The following is a 22,594-nucleotide window of genomic DNA, read 5'->3' on the forward strand; positions in this document are numbered from 1 at the left end:
TGAGTTTTTCTTGAACATCCTAAACAATTTCCTCTCATCCTGTATTTACATATAATTGTCAGATGGCTGTGGAGTTGGCAGTTGTCTAGAAATGGCTTCAAGAAACCTTCCTAACTTGTGTAGATCTCTTTATTGAGTTCCTCGGACTTCCCCGTTGTTCTGAGTGTCGTTGTTTCCAATGAGCACTGTTAAACAAACGAAAAGAGAAACTACCAGGAGTTAATCAATAATCACCCAAATAATTTCAAACTTGTGCAGATAAAAAAAACTACACCTTGAAAAAAGAACAGTTCAAAAAAATAATTAAAAGTCCCAAATTACCAGGGTATTCATGCTGATGAGAACTGTGTGCAAACATCTGACCGTATCCAATATCTTTTATCACATTGCTGCATGTTGTGAGTCTCATTAAAAGCAGCCCTAAAATATAAAACATAAGCACCTTTACATCTGAGGTCATAAAATACAGCAGTCATCTATTTACCAGTTTTATTAGACAACTATTTATGATGCAGTTAAACATCATATTTCATTGACACTGCTTGAAATGAACAACCCCGAGGTAAGGATGCCCAATAAGTTTAAATGCCTGTTTTCATCTTTCCCCTCCGTCTCCTCATCGCTTCCTCTTCTCACACCTCTGATGGGAGGCACTAAGATCTGAAGAGAGGAGTTACCGATAGATAAAATGAAGGGACCAAAAATGCAGATAAGGTCAGGAGAGGTGAATGAAGAAAACATCTCATCTTACTGCATGTAAATATGTTTATCATTATATTGTAACCCTTCCAAAAAATGGAGATTTAAAATAAATATGAACTTGTCCTCACAATAGTTTCACAAAATATTCTTTAGATTTTACACCAGAAAGTCATTGTCACTCACCAAACCACCTAAGCTGAGGCTGCAGCTACCCGCAACACTACAGGATGCACTGTGGGTATATTTTAGCTTAGTTTTAGTGTTATAGCTTCTGTCGTTAGAGCTTTGGGTCACTTTGGTTTTTCCACAAACAAAGCCTTCTTATTCTCTAGCCAACAATAGCACGAAAAAGAAAGTTTCCCTCAGTAGTTGCTGATGATCAGACCAAAACTTAAAGATAACAAATACATTCATCAGACTTCCAGAAATATGGTCGCAAATGATTTCTAAAGTTGAACTTCAGTTAACAGTTTGTCTGCTGACACCAAATGGTCAGAGTCACTTACTGCAAGGTGTGAAATAAGACTTCACTATAAACAGATCGGTCTCTCTCTTTTTTTATTGGTAAAAACAAATTAAAGACAAGTCATCAAAGTTGAGAAATGAATGAAATTACATAAAATTTTAATTATTTAATTGTAACAAAACCTTGACTTATTTGTCAAATATTTCACAAATCATACAAAGAAAAGAAACTGTTCATGCACACTTGAACAGGAGAGGCATTACAAAACGTTTTCAGAGCAATTCTGAACACAGATTACACAGAAAAAAGGCTCATCGTTTTAAAAGATATGCTTTTTTAATACCGGTAAACAAAAACTATAAACTATGTTGCTTTAATCCTTAAAGCTGACCCGCTTTAGATGTCCATCTCAAACTGGGCATCTTCACCTATAAAAGAAAAAACAACAACAACAACAAAAAATGGACAATTAATAGAAATAAGAGTTTAATGAAGTTTCCTATGTAACGTCGTGTGCACATTGCTCATATTGAAGGTGATACAATCACATTCAATCGGTTGCTATGAAACAACGTGTAATCCCCGACTGGTTGGCAGTGGTTCCTAGACACTGTTGGCTGTTGCTGAATAAAATTAGTTGCACGCAAGGTGCTGCATCAAAAACCTTCTAGTGATTGATTTGGTCGCTAGCAGATCACCACAGCTACCTGCAGTTTTCCATGTTTGTCGTCAACAAAAGAAAGTGGACATGAAGAATGTTTGCCTGCAAAGTTTCATAATGTGTAAAGTTTACTTTGAAATGATTGGCCCTTAAGAAATTGTTTTCCCACCTGCTGCCATCAACAACCACTCAATCAGTCAAGGAATCCTTATTTTTGCCAAATGGTCACAGACTGGTCTCCACTGCACACGTTTACCTGCGCTCTCTGCATGCACGCTGTGGTCCGTGTTGTTGCTGAGCGACTGATCGGACTGGTTTGTGTCGCTGGAGGCATCGGGCTTGAGTGGCCGAGTGACGCCTGGGATGTCAGGCAGGTTGGGCGGCGTGCGAGTCAGGGGAGATGTCCGACACTGCAGGAGGAACTTCCTGTCGTAGATGATTCTGGTACCTGCGGGTTAGCATTTTCTTAAAGTGATGACTATTTGGGAAAATTCCAGTACAGCAGATAATCCTTGTACACACTAAAACAGATTTCAAAATAAAAATAACATGGAATAAATCAAATGTAAACAATGATGAAATAAAATAAAGATTAAAACTACTACTATTAATCTAAACTTTAAACATGTTGGTGCGCAAATAGCTTGCCTGCTTTTCTCTGCTAGTGTGACCCAACAATGCACAGGTCCATACACGCCCATGACATTTAGCCCAATTTTGCAGCCCATATCAGCTATGTTGGTACATATTCAGTGACTCACTTGTGTTTTATCTGTGTCCCACCTGCTAATGTTACAGGACACAGTATCAGTTGTAGTGGGCATGTGCTTCTGAGTCAGGTTTCTCACGACCGCTGAGGGAAAACATTTTCTTTTTTAACTTTTATCTCTGCAGTTGAAGCTTCCCAAGGCCCCAGCTTGTCAATGTTTAAAATAAAACAATGGCAGCCCCCAAAATGAGAAAAAAAAAAAAGGTCAAAACTGAGCTTACTGCTGGTCCAGGTCCTGAGTACGGCCTCAGATGATCTCTGTTGTGTGTAGCTTGACCAATTCAGTTTAGATTAAAATATTTTCTTTTGGCTACAGCTTTAAAGTTTTCTGAAATGTTCACATTAGCAGTTGGCATTTTATGTTGGTTGGTGAGTAAGCTTTTGGATTTTTTTTTGTGATCTCTCACAATCATTAGTCCCACTTGTTCATGATTAATACAACCAGTGTGTCCATGTTTAGTAAACATGTTGCTATTGCAGCTCAAAAACAGGCTGCTGTAATACCAGGACTATAAATAGGATGTGACTGAGCACAGGCCAACATTTGACCTTACAGTCGTAAACTGTATATGCAAGTAAACATAGGCTGCACACTGCCCATACTCTTGGATAATGACACTGAAGCTGCCATTCATAAGTGACGACTTCCACATTAGATTAAAGCTTATGCACATAAAAACCTCATGCAGAGGGGGCAAAATGCTAGATTTTGTAACCAGAGCCATCAGACACATGCAGTTATAAGTCTCCAATCAGCATAAATGGGAAAATAATTAAGGGCGGAGGAATAAAGCCATGTAAAATACGCTGAAATAATCTCTGGTTTTGTTAAACAACTGCAGTACGTGGATCCATAAAGTACTGCTTCTGCTAGTTGTTATACTTCGGGACACACCAACGCTGTCAAACATTAACAAGACAACATGACAGGACCTCAGTTACCTCCATTACCACGAACTGTTTTTGGAGCTGGATTTCAAACATAACTCCAAATATCTCTCTCTTTTTGTTTTTGTCAGGCACAAGTATACAGCACTTTTTGGATATCTTTTAAAAAAATTATCCCACTCGGCTGCACATTTATTAAATTTGAGTATACTATTTTTAATAGCTGTACAGTATTTTTTTTAATGTTGTAAATTTGTTGTAAAAGATCTTATTTCTTGTTTTTTATTTTATATTCTTTACTTTTATGTGAATCTCCATGCCCCGTCTGCCTGCCACGTTACTGCTGGAATACGTGGATTTCCGCAGTGGGGGACTATAAAGGATATTTCTATTCTATTTCTCTGTCTCTAAGTCATATGGATAAGCTAATCATGATTTTGGGATACTAAGTAAACTGCAGTGTTGGAACTTTTGTTTAAAATTCTGAGATATATAAAAGCAAATAAACTGTCTTTATAATTTTTTTTCCGATTAGCATCTGAAGAGGAAAATAATTCACATGTGAGCAAACCTTTTGGCTTTTGAGACCAAAACAAAAGTTGGTGCTGCTGCTTTCTAAACTCCTTAACCCTCTGCATACCCCTGACATGTACAAACTGTTCAAACTGCTGCTTTCAGGTAGGTGCTACAGAGAGCTGTTTACTCAACCAGCCGCTCAGGCTGTCACCCACTGTTGTGTCATTCAGGTCATATGCACATATGCATTACTGAGTTTTGCAAGTACAGTTTGTATAGTTTCTTAAGACTTTCTGTAATAGGCGTGTACTGCCTATTTAAAAAAAAAAAAAAAAGCAAATAAAGAGTAAAAATAAATACAGATTATTCTGAATCCCTCTCTTTCCTCATTCTGGACATCAGTACCTCCAGGCGTGGTGCTGAACAGAGTTCCTCCCGGGGTCGTGGAGTAGTCGTTTGGCAAATGCGCAGCGTCGTGGATAGCGACCCGCCTGACGGCGGGGATATCCCGGCTCCTGGTGGCCTGGCCTCCCGCTGACATCTCTCAACTCTATGCGCTAATGACACTCCACAGATGAGGAGAGCTGCATGTACGCCCGCAGACTGAGCATGGAAAGCTACACTATGCCTCCACGTGCTCTGAGAAAACCCAAAACAACATCCCAGGAACTTCCTACAAAACGACACGTGGGGCGGTGGGCTATGATTGGCTGAAACTAGGGGGCGTCACTTGATGTTGACAGTGGATGTTGTAGTTTTTTCCTCCCTCCTAATCTGCAGCAATCAAATACATGCAATGGTACATTTCTGCAAGAACACTTTACAGCAACAGCAACAATAAAAATATACAGCAAACACATTTTATAAGACATTTGTCGTGCGATTAAAATGCACAACTGTTCAAAATGTACAAAAGATTTTCAAAACCAACACAGAGGTAGGCTACAATCATGCAAATTTCTACAACGGGATGGAAATGTAGTGATTTCAATGACAAAGAAGTTCAGTTTGTATACTTACAGTGGATGATGGTAAATGGCCTGTATTCATATAGCGCTTTACTAGTCCCTAAGGACCCCAAAGCGCTTTACATATCCAGTCATCCACCCATTCACACACACATTCATACACTGATAGCGTAAATGGCATTCTTAAGCACATTCCACAAATCAGTATATGATCAACTACAGTAAAAACATATTTATGAAGAGAAAACACTGTGACAGTTAAAAATATTAATCATGCTCTTTTTGGGTTTCTTTCTTCAGCCTTTTAACCATACATGACAGTACAATAAATTAGCAGTCTGTGCATATTTGTACATTTGGCAGACCAAAAGGATCTTTCTTCCTTCTTCTTTCTTAACACTAAAAACTGATATAACAAATGATTCAAAGAAGCTGAAGCCAATCCCGTTTATTCAATCACCACTTTGTGGGGAAAAGAACAATTTTTATATATTTTAGATGTGAGATATCTGAAGTTCTCGTGTATGTATGTATTGTGTATGTGCAACTGCTTTGGGACATTTTCCTCGAAAATAAGGTTTCAGATGCATAAGAAGGGAATAAATATTGCATAAAATTATTGGATCTGTCGAATAAAACATTAAGAAGATGCATGTTTGTAACTTCTCAGACATCCAGGACACACGTCTGTGTCTTGAGGTGTGAGACGGTACCAATTCAGTGATACATCCACAGAGTAAAAAGACGGCACTTAAATGCACTTGCTGCGAAAACAACACACCACATTTATGTCACATCTTTGTTTATTAATTCTTGTAAATGGTTTGAGCTGGTGTACAGGGTAAGATGATCTATACATATCTTCATGTCAGAATGACTCTGATTGAAAGGCTTGTATACATATTCACGTTGGTTTATCCTCTCTCCGGGACAATACAAAAGAAAAGAAAACAAGTGGTCATAGCTACAAAGCCTCTACATTCCCCATGACGTGGACGTCGGCCTAGTCTAGATAATGCTTAAAGAACATCCATAATAACTCTATGAGGGTGCATAGCATTCTAATTAAATATATTTTGTCATATATTTATACATATATTTTCATAAAAACATCTTTTTTTTGTGCATGTGCGCAGTTGCATTCCTTAGGATAGAGTAATATGATATTGCGTTTACATTGTCATGTATCCATTCTAAAGGAGTATAGGTGATCTTTATTCTTTGCAACAGTTAAAATTTTACAATACTCTTTAAAATACATTGCTGTAGGTTACACGTCCTCTCAGATCACATGCCTGGGAAATTGCGGTCTCTCTTCTTCCCGCTGATCCAACCAGAATTGGAACCAAACATCATGATCATTATCATCATCATCATACACACACACACACACACTCACAAACACTCGCATACTGTACATACAAACACTGGGGAAGTGCACAGGATCACAGACAAGTTTAATTCAGACGGCAAATCCAAATGATCTATGTATGGAAACATAATTAAACTACTTCATACATCATTTTGCTTTGTGGAGACTTTTTTTTTTCAGGATTTCAAATGTGACTAAGCAGGAAGTTAAGCAGGAAGACAGCTCCTTAAAGTCAAAGTTATGATCCTTAAGATTTTAGTCTTGGCTGATGCCTCTGGGGGAAGTAAGCATGTTTTAAGAGTACTGACTACACTCAAAAAAAATCTGTTGTGGGATGAACACATTTTAATCATGGCACCTATTTCCATGTGATTTAACCAAGTACAATAACCCATTTTTGACCATGTCAAACCAACACATTTGGCATTTGGTGGTTTAATGTAATCAGATTACGTTGGATCAACGTAGTATACTTACATTGACTTGAAGTGATTTATTTAAATTTGTAGAGTGAAATTTGTTTTAATTCATGCTACACAAGTTAAAAACTTTAGGAAAACACAATGAAATCTTGTTGTTTGAACAACTACACTGTTAGTGAAGGCAATTACTGCTAGTCTTGCTTAATGAACCAATATGGGGGTTGATGATTTCATAGAGACAAACAATCATTTGCACTTACAGTCATGGGTAATTTAGAATCACCAATTAACCTAACTCTAATTACACACTGCAAACCAGACAGATTGTGGATAAATAAATAAACGATAACGTGTGCAGTGTCCCTTGGTTTTTCCTGCCAGATCCAAACCTTGCTTGTGCCATCTGGTTCCAAGGAAACACAAATTAACAACCAAAATGCTGAAATTGAAGCTTCAAAGTGGGTCTCTACAAATCAGTGGGTGAGACATACTGTGAGATTATGGGAGCTATGGCCAATTTCTTTTATAAAATGTCAGTGACCAGATTTGCAGTCACTTCAAAAATATAGTATATCAATTAAGTGCAAACATTTTTCCAAAGTTTCTTCACATACAAAAGAAAAGCAACAGTTCAATCAGAGCTCCAACAAAATCATGGGATTAGCACTAAACTTTAGGACTGTTGCATGCATCCACCATTTTACATCCACTACGGTCACACAGTTTTTTCATGAACCAGTTTCTTGCTGCTGATAATAAAACTAATCTACTAAGGGATGCAAATTGAAAAACCTCTGACCTTTAACAGCATCAAAATACATTTTTTAGAGTATTAATCTTAAGGATTAAAACCTCAACACAGAAATAAAACATCTGGATCCAACCCCCATTCTTGTGCTGATACAGTAAAAGTAAAAGACTAACAGAGTGATTGTGGGAGCTGTGAAGTCGAGTGGGCGTCTTGTTTGTCATTTGTTGACTTTATCTTCAGCATAATGGCCGATTAGGTAAGATTACACAATAACGTGCATCGACAATTGAAGGTATACATATGAGAAGATAATTGTTTTATATTTATCTGGTGAAAGGAAAATCTTTTGCCTGTGCTTCAACAAAATTTATTTGGCTTTTTTTTTTTTTCCAATCTGTGACAAAAAAACAACCAACCAACAAACAAAAAATGAGTAAAGACAAAAATAACCAACAGTGGTGTCACAGCAGGAGCAGCGCACCAGCGAGGTTAAGTAGACATGCTGGCACTGACCACACACTCAGTGTTTTTTGGTCTAATGTGAATCACACAACTAAACTACACACACACTTGCACCAAACCACCCTGCTCCACCAAGAAAAAGTAAAAAACCAAACCAAAAAAAGCCCACGCATCACCATCCCACCTCAAACAGCCCCAACAGAAAACTCTAAATCGCTCACTTGTGTCCCACATTTGTCTTTGAGAGGATGACTCAGAACTTAGAAACAAACATCTTTTGTTCTTTCTGATAGAGCAGAACTGAAAACCTGAGTGAAGTAACAGTGGAAAACGTGCTATTATCCCATGAGGTTCTCGTGCATGGACTGGGCGTGGAAAGTAAGTGCATTTGCGTGATGTATAACCAATGTGTTCATTCATCCGGTCTCACTCATTCAGGCTACAGTAGCATTTACAGTACTTATGGGAGATATAGGTGATTTTAAGGAAATGCGTGCTACTATGATGTAACTCCTTCATGCTGCTGCCAACCAGTTTCTGCATAAAGTGTTTCAGAGGTGATGAGCTGATGATTTACAGAAACACAAGTTGAATTATCCAGGGAAAAAAAGAAGGAAAACAGAGTTCGGTGGATTCCGCCTCATGGCAGCAGCAAGCTTCTTAACAGATATTAAATGAAGATATCCTGGTTTATATTTTGCTACGTTAAGTGCTGAAACACAAACACTCTCCGGCCTCCAAGGTCTCGCACTGCTACAGCTGAGTCATCTCATCTTGCATCAGTACGTCCTGACTCACTCACTTCAAGGGCGAGCTTCAATGCCAAATGCTGTTCATCCAGATACAGTTTGTGTCTTCTCTGAGGAAACCAGTCTTTTACAGTTGCCGTTCCATCTTCATGTTTTTTTTTGTTTCTGTGTATTATTGCTGTGGCAAACTCCAAAGAAAACAAGAAAAAAAACAACAACAACAACACTGACCAGGCAATAATTATTTAACCGTGTGATCTATGTTTGTGTGTTTCTGGAAATGTGTTCATATATGTTTCTGTGCTTTTGCCTGTGCTATATATGAATGTGGGTCTTGACAGTTCACGAGTCTGGGGTCAGTGTTAATAAGACGATCACAGTGCTACCTGTCTGCCATTTCACTCTCGCTTAGAAATCCTCAAATCACGGCATCGTCACACGAATGAGATCCTTCATGTTTTCTTCACCACAATTTGAAATATTGACTCAAAAATTCAACAGTGATGCGCTACAGCCACTGCAAGCAGATAAAAGAGGGAGCACAGAGGGTTTGGAGGACCTTTAGATGCTGATGGGAGAGGACTGTGATTTGACTGCATATAGACTGAGGCTACTGATAGATTATGGGTGAAGGTAAAGTACGCTACTGGGGAAAAAAAAGAAAACAAAAAAAGCAATGGAAGAGCACAGAAAAGCTTGAGGGAATAGAAAGTCAAGCTTTGTGCCCTCAGAGCTGCTGTACAATGCAATCGAGCACCCACGCTTTTTCCAAAGAAAACATTCCCGCTGTCTGAAAACATTCCCCCTGAAAACACGAGGGGAGCTAGAGGTTCATTTCTCATCCGCAGTCAAACAAAGCTGAAACCCAAAGTGGACGAGTCCCAAAGAAACAATGAGGAGCGATCTTCATCCACAAAGGAAAAAAAATTAAAAATGTAAAAAAACGCACGCGGACAAGAAGTCACGAGCAGGGCAGCACGGCGGCTTTCTCATTCCAGCGCTGAGCACGCCGTGACATTACAGGGACAACAAGCCAATCATGGGGAAGGGCTCAGCGCCAAGCCGGAAGCAAGAAACACATGCGGTAGAGAAAAATACACGCACACACACATACACACACTGACACATGTCCACGTAGCATAGAGTGCATATATCACATTTAGAATAACAGGGCAAAGGGTCCAGTGAAAGAAGCGTTGGGAGGCTCAGCAGAGGCTTAGCTGTATAGAGAACCATCCATTGAGGGACTTCTTTTTTTTGGCTGTAGTGTTATTAGACTCAACTTGCTGAAACAAACCACTCCAGTTGGGGGAAAGAAGGCCCTTAAAAAAAGCCTGTAACCCTTATGTGGGTCCGCCCCCGTACCTTGTACCCCTTCAGTTTGTAGATAATGACAGTTCAAAAGGGCATGCACCAGCAGTCATCATGCGATTACAGTTCACAGGAAGCACTTTGTTGCTTTTTTTTTTTCTTAGTTGTTTAACTAACATTTATGTTTTTTTGTATAAAAAAGAAAAAGAAACGGTATCGTCATGCCTTAGTCTAGTTGATTTTTTTTTTTACAAATATTATAAAACTACAAGTTTAATTCCTGTTTTTTTTTCTCCTCTTCTATTTTGTTTTGTGGTGCTCCATGGTCACAGGTTGAGGATGATTCTGTTTGTTTTTTTGTTTTTTTAAATAGTCTGCACTTCCTCCATGCTCATTTTCCTCTGCGGTCCGGTCGTGTTTTCGTGGAGGATGGTTTGGCAGTGGCTTTCCGGTCCTACAAAACAGAGACAAGGAGTACACCAGTAGATATGCATCACATGGGCTAAATTAGTCTTAGCTTCTATAAAATCACTGCCAAAGTTTAACGAATGAGACAAAACGACGTATGAGAGATGATTAGGCTCTAACAGGCTCCAACAGGGTGCCGTAGAAGGCATCTATCCAAGCACTGGGATGCACTAGTGCTTGTGTCCCATACCTGAAGGGATGGGCAGAAAGTGTATTTCAGTGTTTAACTCTCCGCAGACTGCTGCGCTGCACTGACTGAGCGCCCTTTCTCACATCCACCGCCACCTGGAGCAAGGAGGCAGGGAGGAAGGAAGGAAGGAAGGAAGGAAACAACACTTGGACCAGTTAACGGCTGAAGCCTCCATGTGAAACCAGAGCAGGAAACTAACTTGTCTGCCCACCTGGCCGCTGTGGCTCACAAATTTACCATCATTTCACAGTTAATCAGCCAATCAGTCACAAAAGATTTCATGCCATACAAATGCCCGTTTTTATAATGTCATTTTTAAAAAGCTTTTTTTTAATGATGATCTCTGAATCATAATTGGTTTAAGTTCATATCTGCTGTCAACATTTGCCTTGTGGCTGCTGTTAATTTCCCACCCTGTTGGCCAGGCTTTGTGAATAACTCACAGTAAAAAGCACGGGGTTTGCAGTGCTTGGGTGTGACAAAAGGTTATCAGTGTTAACTAAAACTGAAAGTAGGTGTGAAGAAGGTTTCAACTAAAGTTCAAATTAAAACTAAAACAAGTGAGAATTTTTACCAAATGAACTAGAACTGAAAATATACAGAAAATAAATAAATTCAATTAAAAAAAATAATAATAGAATAGAGCGATGATTGTCCTATTCCAATGGTCTGAATGGCCAGAGTCCTTCAAACTTATATAAGGGGGAAAGGTGGCTCATTACAGCCAAAGTATGCAGAAGTGCTGAATGTATAGCATATTGAATCTTTAAGCAGACTGATTACATCAGTAGAAGACCGCACCAGCAGCTAACTGACGCTACTGTCTTTGCAGGCTCATCAAAACTGGATGAAAGAACATTGGAAAAATGTCTGGTCTCATAAGTCTTTCGAACACAAGATAAAATGGCAGGGACCACATTTTATGCAAATAACGTGAAAGCATGGCTCCATCCTGCCATACATCAGTGGTTCAGGTTTGAGTCGATGGTGTAATGGTGCAGGGATATTTTCTTGGGACACCTTCAGCCGGTGAATACTGACTGACCAACAGCCTACTTAGTGTAGTTGATGACCACCTCCATCCCTTTATGTCCAATTTCATTTGCTGCTTTTCTGATCTTTCACTATACTTCCCCAATTCTTCCTGTTCATAGTGAACTCCATTGCAACTTCCCTGTGCAACTTTTCAGAAAGTCCGGCAGGCTATGTGCTGTTGAATTTTGGAGCTTTGCAGGCAAGCACATCTGCACTGGTTGCAGAGTCACAATCCTTCCCTTTGTGCAGCCAAAGACCTTTGGCAAATGTTTTAGTATTTGTCAGTTTGGTCAAATATGTCAACGCAATATGCACAAAGACATTTCACTGCTGTGAGTCAAGGTTTTGCATTGTAATGTCTCTTGGAATTACTTACATTTTGCCCATGACAAGCACCCAAATGTCACCATGAAAAATAGGTAAACTCAAAAAAAGCAACTGAACAATCAAAACTAGACTGAAATGAGCAAATCCACCATGAAAGCTGAACTCAAAATAAGTGAATAAATAAAATTACACAAAACTCATAACAAATAAACAACAATTATAATGTTGGTATGACCATGATTCACTGCAAATGAAAAATACCCACAAAGTGACTCACCTTTCTAGCAAGTGCATTTCCACGTTCTTCAACAAACTGTGCCTCAGCAACATACTCCTCCTTCTCCTCTCTCTGTTAAGAAAAAAAAGGCCACAATTTATATATATTTATAAAATCCATTTCTAATTCTTAACAAGGTGTTCTCAATCACAAATGTTAAATCATATTAATGGGCAGCTTTTCATTAGATGTGTTGAGCTGTGCAACACATCATTCTGCTCTGGTTCTGTGACTGATTGTGGTCAATCATCTGTTCTGATGATCGTTCAGTGAGATTAAGCTGTTGATGATTTTTTTAAAAAAAATCAAACTGAATGACGATCTTCTCGGTTGATCATTAAAAAAAGAAAACATGGAAAAGATGTTCCCCCTCCAGGCGCAGGGAGCGGCAGGTGGTCGGCGTTGCAACCTGACCTGTCCCCGCCTCTGCTCCTGTTCCCAAGCTCGCTGGCCTGCCTCCTGATGAGAGAAGCCCAGCCCCTTGTCAAAGGGCTGCGTGCCCTGCAGGAGGCGCCCACGCAGCACATGAGAGTAACCAGTGTCACACACCGGAGTCAGCAGAGCCTCCTGGGCCACGTGCAAGCCTGGCACGTTGCCGTCACGCGTTGATGACACCGAGCCCACCCAGCCTTGTAGGGAGTCCTTGTCTGGCATGTAGGGTTGAAATGCTCCTCCTCCCACCATCCTGAAAAGCAGAATGTGAATAGACCAGAGGGAAGGGAAACAAAGAAAGCACATATGTTAATTCTGAGTACAGGCAGTGGAAAAGAAACAAATATAGAGTGATGGCGATCACACACAGTTGACTTACCGGTTGTCGCCGTTGTGCTCTGTAGCTCGACCCAGCCCCGTTATCTCACACCTCTGGGAGTACACCTGTTGGCCTGAAACAACAGAAATCCCTTCCACTGAGCCCAGCCCTACCATTCCACCTCCTCCTTTTGTTCCTCCTCCTACAGCCACACTCTCCACTCTCCTCACGTCCGACCTCTGACCTCCCAGCTGGCCATTTAGATTGACCTTGGGAACGGCACCACTGGCTCTCACCCTGTCCCTTTCCGCCAGTGCACTTGCTGGCTCCTGTGGTGCCTCCTCCTCCTCAACCTCCCCTTCCTCCTCCTCCTCCTCCTCTTCCTCCAGCTCCATGATGGAGCCGCTGGCCCCGCTGGCTCCACTGCTTGGGCGACCCAAGCTGCAGGGTAAGGAGAGTGTGGCGCCCTCTGAGTCGTCAGCCCGACTGCTTCCCTCTAGTGATGAGTCCTCCACTGTAACCAGAGAGGGGCTGACCCCTGCTGGCCACACCTGAACGTCCGACATCTCCATTAATGTATCTTCCTCTGTGGTGGCAATGGGGGCGCACTCGAGGCTGGAGACCTCTTGCCAGTAGGGCTCCACGCCCAGTGGAGATGGCAAGCTGTACTGCATGGAGGCCGGGGACAGAAGCTCCTCCTGCACCAGCCCATAACCTGGAGGGAAAACAGGAGCGAGACAAGAGATAGACTAACACCAAGCAGGCACAGCCACTGAGAGGATGGGGAGGTGGTGGGACAACTGTTTCTCCAACCTACCAGGGAAACAGTGGGGCTCAGCTCTGTCCCAATATACCAAGACAAAAGACTTTCTCTTAATCAATTACTTATCAATCACAATTTAGAATTCTAATTTAGGATTAAGATGCCTTGATGCTAAGCCAGTAATTCTGACTTGACTCTCAGTTAATCCCAGCCAACATGTTGCTTTCACGCTTTCGATCTAAAAGGCAGAACACAATGATATTACTCAAAAACTGTTACTTTGGCTAATCGAATAAAAAAAAATTTCTTTTCAAGTTTGCAGAGCTATTCAGGTAACTGTCATTGGGACACAGCAATTTGTGAGGTGAGAGATAAAAGAATTTGGTGAGTCATCCATTGTTTGTGAGGTGAGTGATGCTGGGCTCTAGCTTGCTCCCACTTTCGGAAAGTGAATCTGCAGAACAGAAACTGTTTCTCGATAAGAGAAAAGAAAGATGAGTGTAGGGTTCTTTAATTGATTGTGGGGTTGGCACGATATTCTTTTTTAATAATTTAAGGCTTTACTCTCTTTAGTATAAATTTTCATCCTTTTTTGCTTTACATCAACATTTTATTATAATTTTTTTTTCAAGGTAGGTTTAATTGGGGTAAAGCCTGGATTTTCCACATAGAGGATTGCACAAATTTTGTTTCCGGTGCTAAAGTAGCAGCTGTGATACAATTGCCAAACATGTAATGAAACATCGCTTATCGTTCCAACCCTTGTCACAAGTCTCTGCGGGGGAATCAGCAGCATCTTGCAAATTCTGGAAAAGAAAATGCAAGTTACTGCCGCATTCTCCCCGACTGCAGCTGCAACTCAGAGTCATGCATTCATGTGTCTGTACGCAAAAGATCCCCTGCCCAGCACCCACTCAGAAAAATAAACAAATAAAACAAGTCACACACACACACACACACACACACACACACACACACACACACACACACACACACAGACACACACACGCGCACACACACACACACACGCGCACACACACACACAAAGACACACACAACTTTTAATCTAAGGGTAACTAAAAAAAATAGAATCACTGCATGATGTGTTGTTTAATCTTATCCTGCTAAATCATAAGTCGTTGACTAAGTCGTTGATTATATTAGATCCAATTAGATTGGTTTACACATTTCTATTATTAGTTCCAGGATGACACTTATTATGCAGCTTGTTGGACTACTTGACAAAAAGACGCACAAAAGCACACAGTCAAATTCACAATCACACACTGTAGTTGGTTCTAATTTATATCATACATATTTTAAAAAGAAAATTCAAATTTTTGTTAGAATCTTTATGTAATCTCATTGAGATTTGACATGATCTGAGATTTTCGTTTCAAAGCTTGTTTTATTTTCTTTGATAAATAATTAAAAATTATTAAATATACATTTAAAAATATATTTTGAGGAAGTGGCATTTTAATGTCTTTTTTCATTGTTTATTTTTTAAGACTATTTTTACATTTACTTTATATTACTACTAATAATAATATCTAATAATAATAATGATAATAATAATAATAATAATAAAACATTCTGAATGTAAAATTTTTCATATTTTTCACATTTCATTTAACTCGAAGCTTATAACCCATATGTTGATCTTTGGTGATACTTGAACATGGTAACACTTATATTTTGACACAAATCTGGATTAGTTAATTCCGTTAACAAAATATTTTTAATAAACTAGTGTGTCAGTGAGTTCAGATGAATAGAGACTTAACAGTAAAGTTGTATTTCACCCATATGAAACAAAGAACGGCACACTGACAGATCACAATGATAAACCACTGTAAAGCACAAAGTAGAGGCTGTGCTGTAATGTGAGGTTGCAGGCCGAATAGACAACCCACAGAATGAGTATAGTATGAGGTTAAACTCAAAATAATACTTTTAGTTCAAATGTCTTTGTGCAATGAAACATGTTAATTCCTGATCCTCACTATATCCTGGCATCAGGGACAGTACACATGAACTAAATACAAAAAAAGTGTGTAAACCCTATTAGCATTTAATGTGTAATATCTTTTTAAATACACTTTTAACAGAATCAGTCATGAATTTATGCCCACCAAGAAGGCATCCTGATATCTCTTTGTACTAAATGGAAAATGCTCTGACGTTCATCTGTGGAAACAAAACACAGTTTAAAGTGAGACGTATCTGAAAGTTACCACAGAAAGTTTCTTAGACCTTCATGCACCGCTACTTTTGTTCATTTAACCATAATTTAATGTAGTAATGAGGCTATGGGCAAGAAACGACTGAGTAAAGCAACATAGCAATTCTACCTTGTTGTACTATCAGTAAATCTACTTCTGTATATTTCAATGACACACTAATACTAATTATCACAGTACGCACATCTATGGAGCTAAAAATCTAAACCTTTTCTGATGTGATCCACAACACTGTAATGGGTAAAATACACCTTTACTGTGTAAAGTAATTGTCTCTCAGAGTTTATGCAACAATGGTCCATTGTGTGGGTACACATGTGTGTGTTTCTGGGATGGTACAGGGCCAGAATGATCAGAGGTGGCATCAGAATGAGGTGAGCAAGGAGGGAATGAATCAAAATTAGAATGAGAGTTAGAATGAGTTAGATGAATGTGGGCTAGCCCTTCCCTTCACTCCTGCTGCTGAAACACAGACACACTCACACAGGTGTCAAAGGCACAAAATGTAGTGAAGCACAAATAAACTCCACGGAGAATCTCATGGTACAAGAAACAGAAGAGAAGAGCACTACACAGCACACTTTACCACAGCAAACACACACTCACACGCACACATACATGTATAAACGCACAACACTGCATTCATTTAAAAACACACAAGGAGGACACACACTTTTAGCTCACAGGTGACGCTCGGATGTACAAAAAAACCATACACACCAGAATCAACACACACCTCACAGTAAAATCCCTGCTGGCAAATAACGTTCACACAATGTTAGCAGCAAGGCCATCATCAGACTTGGGCAAAAAAATACTGCATAGAAAATTTAGTTATAGATAATTCATGGCATTTTTTTTCATTGGTTACTGGATTTAGCTCTTTTAATTTTACATATAGTAACTGCCAAACCAACTACACAATGGTTAAGTGTTAAACCACTCAAATTGTAACTTACCAAACATGTGATTATTTTGCCCATGAATGAAGACCACCACAGCAACATTGTATGTTGAGCATTATGTGCTATGCAGCTGACCATGTGTTATAGCGTAGCATTAAAAAACACACACCATTTATTTTACAGGAAAAAGAAAAAGAAAACATTTGTTTGTTAATATAGCGTTAAATAAAAGACTGAAATACATCCATGAACAGAGAAAATATTTTACACTGTGAAGAAAACGTCATACATTGAAAGCATGCCATGCACATAAAAGATGTCACAAACAGCAAACGTTATTCTGTTCAAGAAACTCTGTGCTCAAACGCACAAACACACACACCCACCCACGCACACCTTTACAAATGGCCATCTTGTGTTGGGGTTAAAATGAATTTTAAAATATTTTTGTGTAACTAAAATATTGAACTTACTCTCTATAATCTTGGAAGAAAACTAGAAAAAGTATGAATAAATTTCAAGCTCGGCTATATGATGTCATTTTTACTTGACTTACTTTGAATAAATAAGTCTGAAACACACACACACACGTGCACACATGCACAGACACACATGCACATGCACAAACTGTAGTACACACACAGAGCTGTTTTAAAGAGGAGGAGAGGGTCCCCACTCGACTGAACGAGGGAGGAGCGCGGGAAAATAAGATGACAAGAGAAGAGGAGGCCCAGAGGTCAACATGAGGTCATATGAGGTCAGAGGTCGGACAGGAAGAGCTGTGAGGAGGAAGAAGAGCAAGAGAAGGGAGGAGGACGAGGAGGAGCGGGGCAGCTGGGCAGCAGATATGACATGTTACAGGTTCAGAGAAAAAAAAAGACAGAAAGTAGGACAGGATCCCGAGGAAAAGACAAAATTTCAAGACTGCAAGAAGACATTGTCGCTGGGGACCAATGTCTGCTGTCGATCAAGCACAACGTGACAGGTGAAATTTTATCTTGTTCTCAGACAGAAGAAAGAGAAAGAAAGAGGCAGGGACAGAAACAAGGTATGGAGGCCCAGAGCACACTGTCATCTGTGCACCAGCGCCACTTTTGACTAGTGTATCCATCCCAGACAGGACACATAAGGGCGTGTATGCACACACACGTGCATGTATGTGTACACACACGCGCGCAGAGCCACACATACACCCACATGTAATCTATAAAATCTCGAACGTTACCCATACGTTAACTGTTGGCTGTTTTGCAGACGACTTAAACCCCTGTCAGAAAAAGTGACTTATCCTCGTTTCTCATATTGAGTCAGAAGAATAAATGGCATCATGTTTAGGGCTCAAGTATGAGGTGTGAAAAAGTGTAACGTAAAAAGAAAAAGTAAAAAATAAATTAAAAAAATGAAAATAAAATGATGTGTGCCCCAGTGAGGAGAGGCGGTGTTACTGCATGCTGCAAAAAGCTTGCTTCATGGTGGAAGAATGACACCATTCCTGAGACCTCAAAAATGGTATTTGAGAATCATTATCATTGGTTTCATCATCATCATCATCATCATGTGCACTACAGGTCATGAGCAGCAAACCACCATGCAACCCAAGTTCCCTTCAACTTACCCCTTCTGAAAAACGGGGGTCTAATAACACGTGGCTTGCGCACTAGGCGCGATGGCCTTGTGTCCGTGATCTCTTGTGGGGCAACAGAGACAAGGTAAAGTGGCTGTTACCCAGACTCAGAGAAGGCAAGGAGGGGTTTTCAGAGGTGGAAAGTAAATGAGAATAAAAGCCTCACCTTCTTGGGCTGAAGAATTTAGTCTCTGATTTTTGGCAGTGAAGACTTTTTTTTAGGAAATAATTTCCGCTCTATGCTTTCTGCAACTTTTTGTGGGGTCCCACCGTGTTTTTTCCATTTACATCTGCATTTCCTGATATTTTGTGGATGTATCTATTTGGAAATGACCAAGTACACCAGATACTGCACTTGCACAGTAAATTGAGCCTCTCATTATTGTTGCCTCTAAAGTCTTCTTGAACAGGAAATTCCTGAAAACTTTCCATTTCTGACGGTTACAAACCATCATGAGAACATCAGTCTTGCAATAAACATAAAAAGTATTGAACCCTTTGTTTTCTGTAATTACAACACATGTAGCTAGAGAAGTCAATCTATTTAACAATACAAAATACAAAATTAAGGCACAGCATATCTTTGCTAATTAACCGTAAAGAGGTAATTTGTTAAAAAAAATGTTGAACTGACCCTTCTTATATGTCCTGTGTGTAGGATGTTTAATGTGTTCCTGTATCTTACCATTAATGACACTGGGGGACAACAGAGTGGAGTCGCGGTCACCAAGCCGACAGGCGCCCTCCTCTGAAGAACCAGGTGCTGGTTGCGGAGCCTGACCCTCCAAAGAGGTTACAATATCTGCACGATCGATGTTCTTCAGAGCAAAGTAGAGGCTCTCCACTGAGAGGCAAAGGTTCCACGATTTATCACTCAACTTTTCTTTTTAAATATCTGTCACATGCACAGATAAGGATGCCCCGACACAGAAATATTTGCACTAGTCAAAGTTTTAATCGTTTGGTCTGAATTTTAAAGGGATATAGTGCTAACTTACTCTTGGCCCTTTTGCCCTCTCTGCTGGCCCACAGGTTGAGCAGGGCAGAGCTCTGGTCCAGCAAGGAGTTTGGATTCTCCACACGGATCCTATTGATGTCGTCCACACCAAACTGAAGCTCTCGTGCTAACTCTAATGGACACAGTTAAGAATAGAAAGAAACATAAAGCACATATTTATACAACTAAGTCCAAAATACTACTGTATAACCACTCACAGATGAAGTGAATAATCTAAGTATAATGGCACACCTGCAGATTTGTGATATATTAGTAAAAGCTGTTGCTCGTTCTTAGTCACCAACTTGGATGGGAGACTTTGATAATGAGAAACTTGCTAAATCCAAATAATTGGGTTGGAGCATAACACAAAACAGCAAGACGTGGGCTCCTGCTGGTCATCGGTGGTGTGGTCTACGGGAAGGACAAACATAAGTAGGATCTCTGATCTGGACGAATAACAACTGGCAGGGGTTTCCTTAATATTCGGTTTAGTGGTCTACATCATAGACCGGATCTAAAAGATGTACCTAGCCAGGACTCATTAACCCACTGGTTAATAACTGTTCTTTTCTCAGTTGCCATCTTGATGTTTTCAAACAGTATGTGATAAGCGACTCTTTGATCCGTCTGAGAAACCGAGGAACTCTGTACACTAATACAGTAGTGATGTGTCTGTTACAACATAATCCTGCCCTTATACGTGTTTTTCCTAATTTTCTAAACTAACAGGAACCATTGATAGCCTCATATGTGATTCATATACATATAATAATAATGGATTGGATTTATATAGCGCTTTTCAAGGCACACAAAGCGCTTTACAATGCCACTATTCATTCACTCTCGCATTCACACACTGGTGTGAATATATATATATATATATAGGCATATAGGCATATAGGCATATAGAGGAGTTATAACAGCTGCTATAAGGTGTTAGTGCTGATCTGTTGTGGTCGGTTTCAACCAAACGTAGCTTTGTACATTACGGTCAAATGTCTCCATTTTGGTTTCATTTGTCTAAAGGACATTTATTCAAATGTAACTTTGCAAACCTGAGCCCGTTGGTGTTTTTCTAATTGTGTTATTATGAACTTTAACATTTAACAACTGCCAACTGAGGCCTGTAGAGTTTGAGATGGTGCTCTTGGGGTTTTTTTTTTTGCAGTTTTTATAAGCATTGCATGGTCCAACTTTGTAGCTATTTTCTATTGAAGCAATCAGGGTGCATTTAGTTTTTCACAATGTGGCTTTGAATTTCTTTTTCAAATGGCTATATATCCATTTTATATACAGATTGTACAGTATCCAGTGTGACTAACCTGCCCAGCTTAAACCCAGCTGTTCGGATATGATGTTGATTTTGAGCTCAGTCCTCTCCATGGCATTCACTGTGGCTAATGAGAAAAAAAACACACAGACAGTTTAGAAACATGTAATACAGCACACAAGTAAAAGATGTTTCAATGACCTAATAGTATACTGTTTTACACAAAAACGTATTTGGGAAGTCAAACAGATATTGATGTGTGGAAAAAAAAATTTTTTTTAATTGGGATGAATTTTTTAGACTTTTTATGACTTTTTTAAGACTCTTTTTAGACTTGATAGTGTTGAAGCAAATGTTATTAAGAGGTGGCTAGTATTGACTCATTTTCTTCTTGTTATTCCAATTCATCATCTGTACCTAAAAGACAGTTAAGTTTCAATACGTACCTTGACAAAAGCACTGCTCTGTTGGAGGAAATAAGCAATACCAACAACAGTGTTTTTTTACCCATATAATTCTCAGGGTTAGGACATCATTTGACAAGGAAAGGTCATAATTTGGGGTTCATTCAGGTGCTATTCCTGCTAACCACAGTAGCATTCAGTAACCATTAAATAGAGACTGAGGTGCAATATAGCAGCGCTGTGTATTTGATAGACAGAAAAGGCCTTTATCCATTCACCCTCACTCGCCATCAGCACCATTTAAACCAATCAGAATGGTCATCTTGACTCTCTTTAGTTACCACAGGCCAGTATAAGGGCTCATCTGTCTTGCTCCACTGCGAGGTCCTGCCCATTCTCAGTGCTAAGCTATAGTGCTAATGCTAACAGTATCTGCTGCCATGCCATTGGAAATCGCAGTGGAGACACCAGCGCCATGCAAAACCAACCACAGAAGTCATTCATTGATTGTCACAGCTACCAGGACACTCAGGACAGAAAAAGGCTAAATTGCCATGTGCCATGGAGCCATTTCAGGTCATGTTGGGGGCGACTGCTCATCTTGTGGCTGCACATTCAATATGTTTCCACTAACTGCACTGCAAAAAACTTAGTGGGATACTGTAGAGCAGTACATTGCATCCAAGGCTCAGTTGTTGTGCCATGCGTGCACACGAGACAGGAAAATAGAGAGGGCAGAGTAAGAAGCAGGGTTGTGGGTAAAGTGGCAGTGCAACATTCAGTGCCCATCTCCACTGTGTGTATATTCGGAGAGGGCTGACGGTCAAGCATTGAAGGACTTACCCACGCTGGGCTCGTTCAGTGCACTGTAGCGTTCTCTCAAAGCAAGAGGGGTTAAAGTTCGTCTGCGCTCCTCACTTCCAACAACCTAAAAAATTGAAAGAATTACAATAATTAATCGCCTTACACAGAACTTTTGAACTTTTAACAAACACCCATGTCACCATGTTTGACCCATGTAACATTAGACAGATGTAGCACTTCAGACAGACTCCTGGCAAAGTAATGGTTGATATTAAAATAGTAATCCAGGTAAAATGCAGTAGACTAGATTAAAACACTTTAAACCTTTAAAATAAGGAGTCTCCATACCTTTAAGGTAGCCTGTCAGTCCAAGAGTAAACCCTTTGTCAAAAGGATTAACTGATACTGTGTAATGTTATACTGCTTCAGTTGTATTATTGTACATTTATTTTTTTTAATGGAATCTCTTTTTGTCTATACAAAATTAATAAGCGCA

General features: G+C 39.7%; 2 protein-coding genes across 10 annotated transcripts in view; both read right to left on the reverse strand.

Moving 5' to 3' along the window:
* Positions 1 to 1,243: 1,243 nt before the first annotated feature.
* On the reverse strand, positions 1,244 to 4,685 carry LOC146705638 (eukaryotic translation initiation factor 4E-binding protein 1-like). Its single transcript, XM_085463386.1, has 3 exons — positions 4,408 to 4,685; positions 2,086 to 2,277; positions 1,244 to 1,596 (listed from the first exon to the last, which is right to left on the reverse strand). The coding sequence occupies exons 1-3, from the start codon at positions 4,541 to 4,543 to the stop codon at positions 1,565 to 1,567; spliced, it is 360 nt and encodes a 119-aa protein (XP_085319512.1). The 5' UTR covers positions 4,544 to 4,685; the 3' UTR covers positions 1,244 to 1,564.
* A 1,070-nt stretch (positions 4,686 to 5,755) lies between these two features.
* ank1b (ankyrin 1, erythrocytic b) overlaps positions 5,756 to 22,594 on the reverse strand; it is a 77,927-nt gene continuing 61,088 nt past the window's right edge. For 3 of the 9 annotated variants that reach the window (XM_085463380.1, XM_085463378.1, XM_085463376.1), the window contains 10 exons: positions 22,138 to 22,222; positions 20,943 to 21,017; positions 19,619 to 19,750; positions 19,306 to 19,464; positions 18,612 to 18,683; positions 13,146 to 13,800; positions 12,749 to 13,019; positions 12,335 to 12,406; positions 10,696 to 10,790; positions 10,433 to 10,491 (listed from right to left, as the gene is read on the reverse strand). In XM_085463380.1, coding sequence (XP_085319506.1) covers positions 10,722 to 10,790; positions 12,335 to 12,406; positions 12,749 to 13,019; positions 13,146 to 13,800; positions 18,612 to 18,683; positions 19,306 to 19,464; positions 19,619 to 19,750; positions 20,943 to 21,017; positions 22,138 to 22,222 — 1,590 coding nt within the window. In that variant the 3' untranslated portion in view covers positions 10,433 to 10,491; positions 10,696 to 10,721. Of the gene's footprint in view, positions 10,492 to 10,695; positions 10,791 to 12,334; positions 12,407 to 12,748; positions 13,020 to 13,145; positions 13,801 to 18,611; positions 18,684 to 19,305; positions 19,465 to 19,618; positions 19,751 to 20,942; positions 21,018 to 22,137; positions 22,223 to 22,594 lie in introns of all 9 variants that reach the window. The other 6 variants (XM_085463381.1, XM_085463382.1, XM_085463377.1 and 3 more) reach the window with 6 other exon arrangements.

The sequence above is a fragment of the Copadichromis virginalis genome, linkage group LG7 (genome assembly GCF_057382275.1).
Source record: "Copadichromis virginalis isolate Kocher_CV1m ecotype Utaka linkage group LG7, C_Virginalis_male_GT1.1, whole genome shotgun sequence".
Taxonomy (NCBI): Eukaryota; Metazoa; Chordata; class Actinopteri; order Cichliformes; family Cichlidae; genus Copadichromis; species Copadichromis virginalis.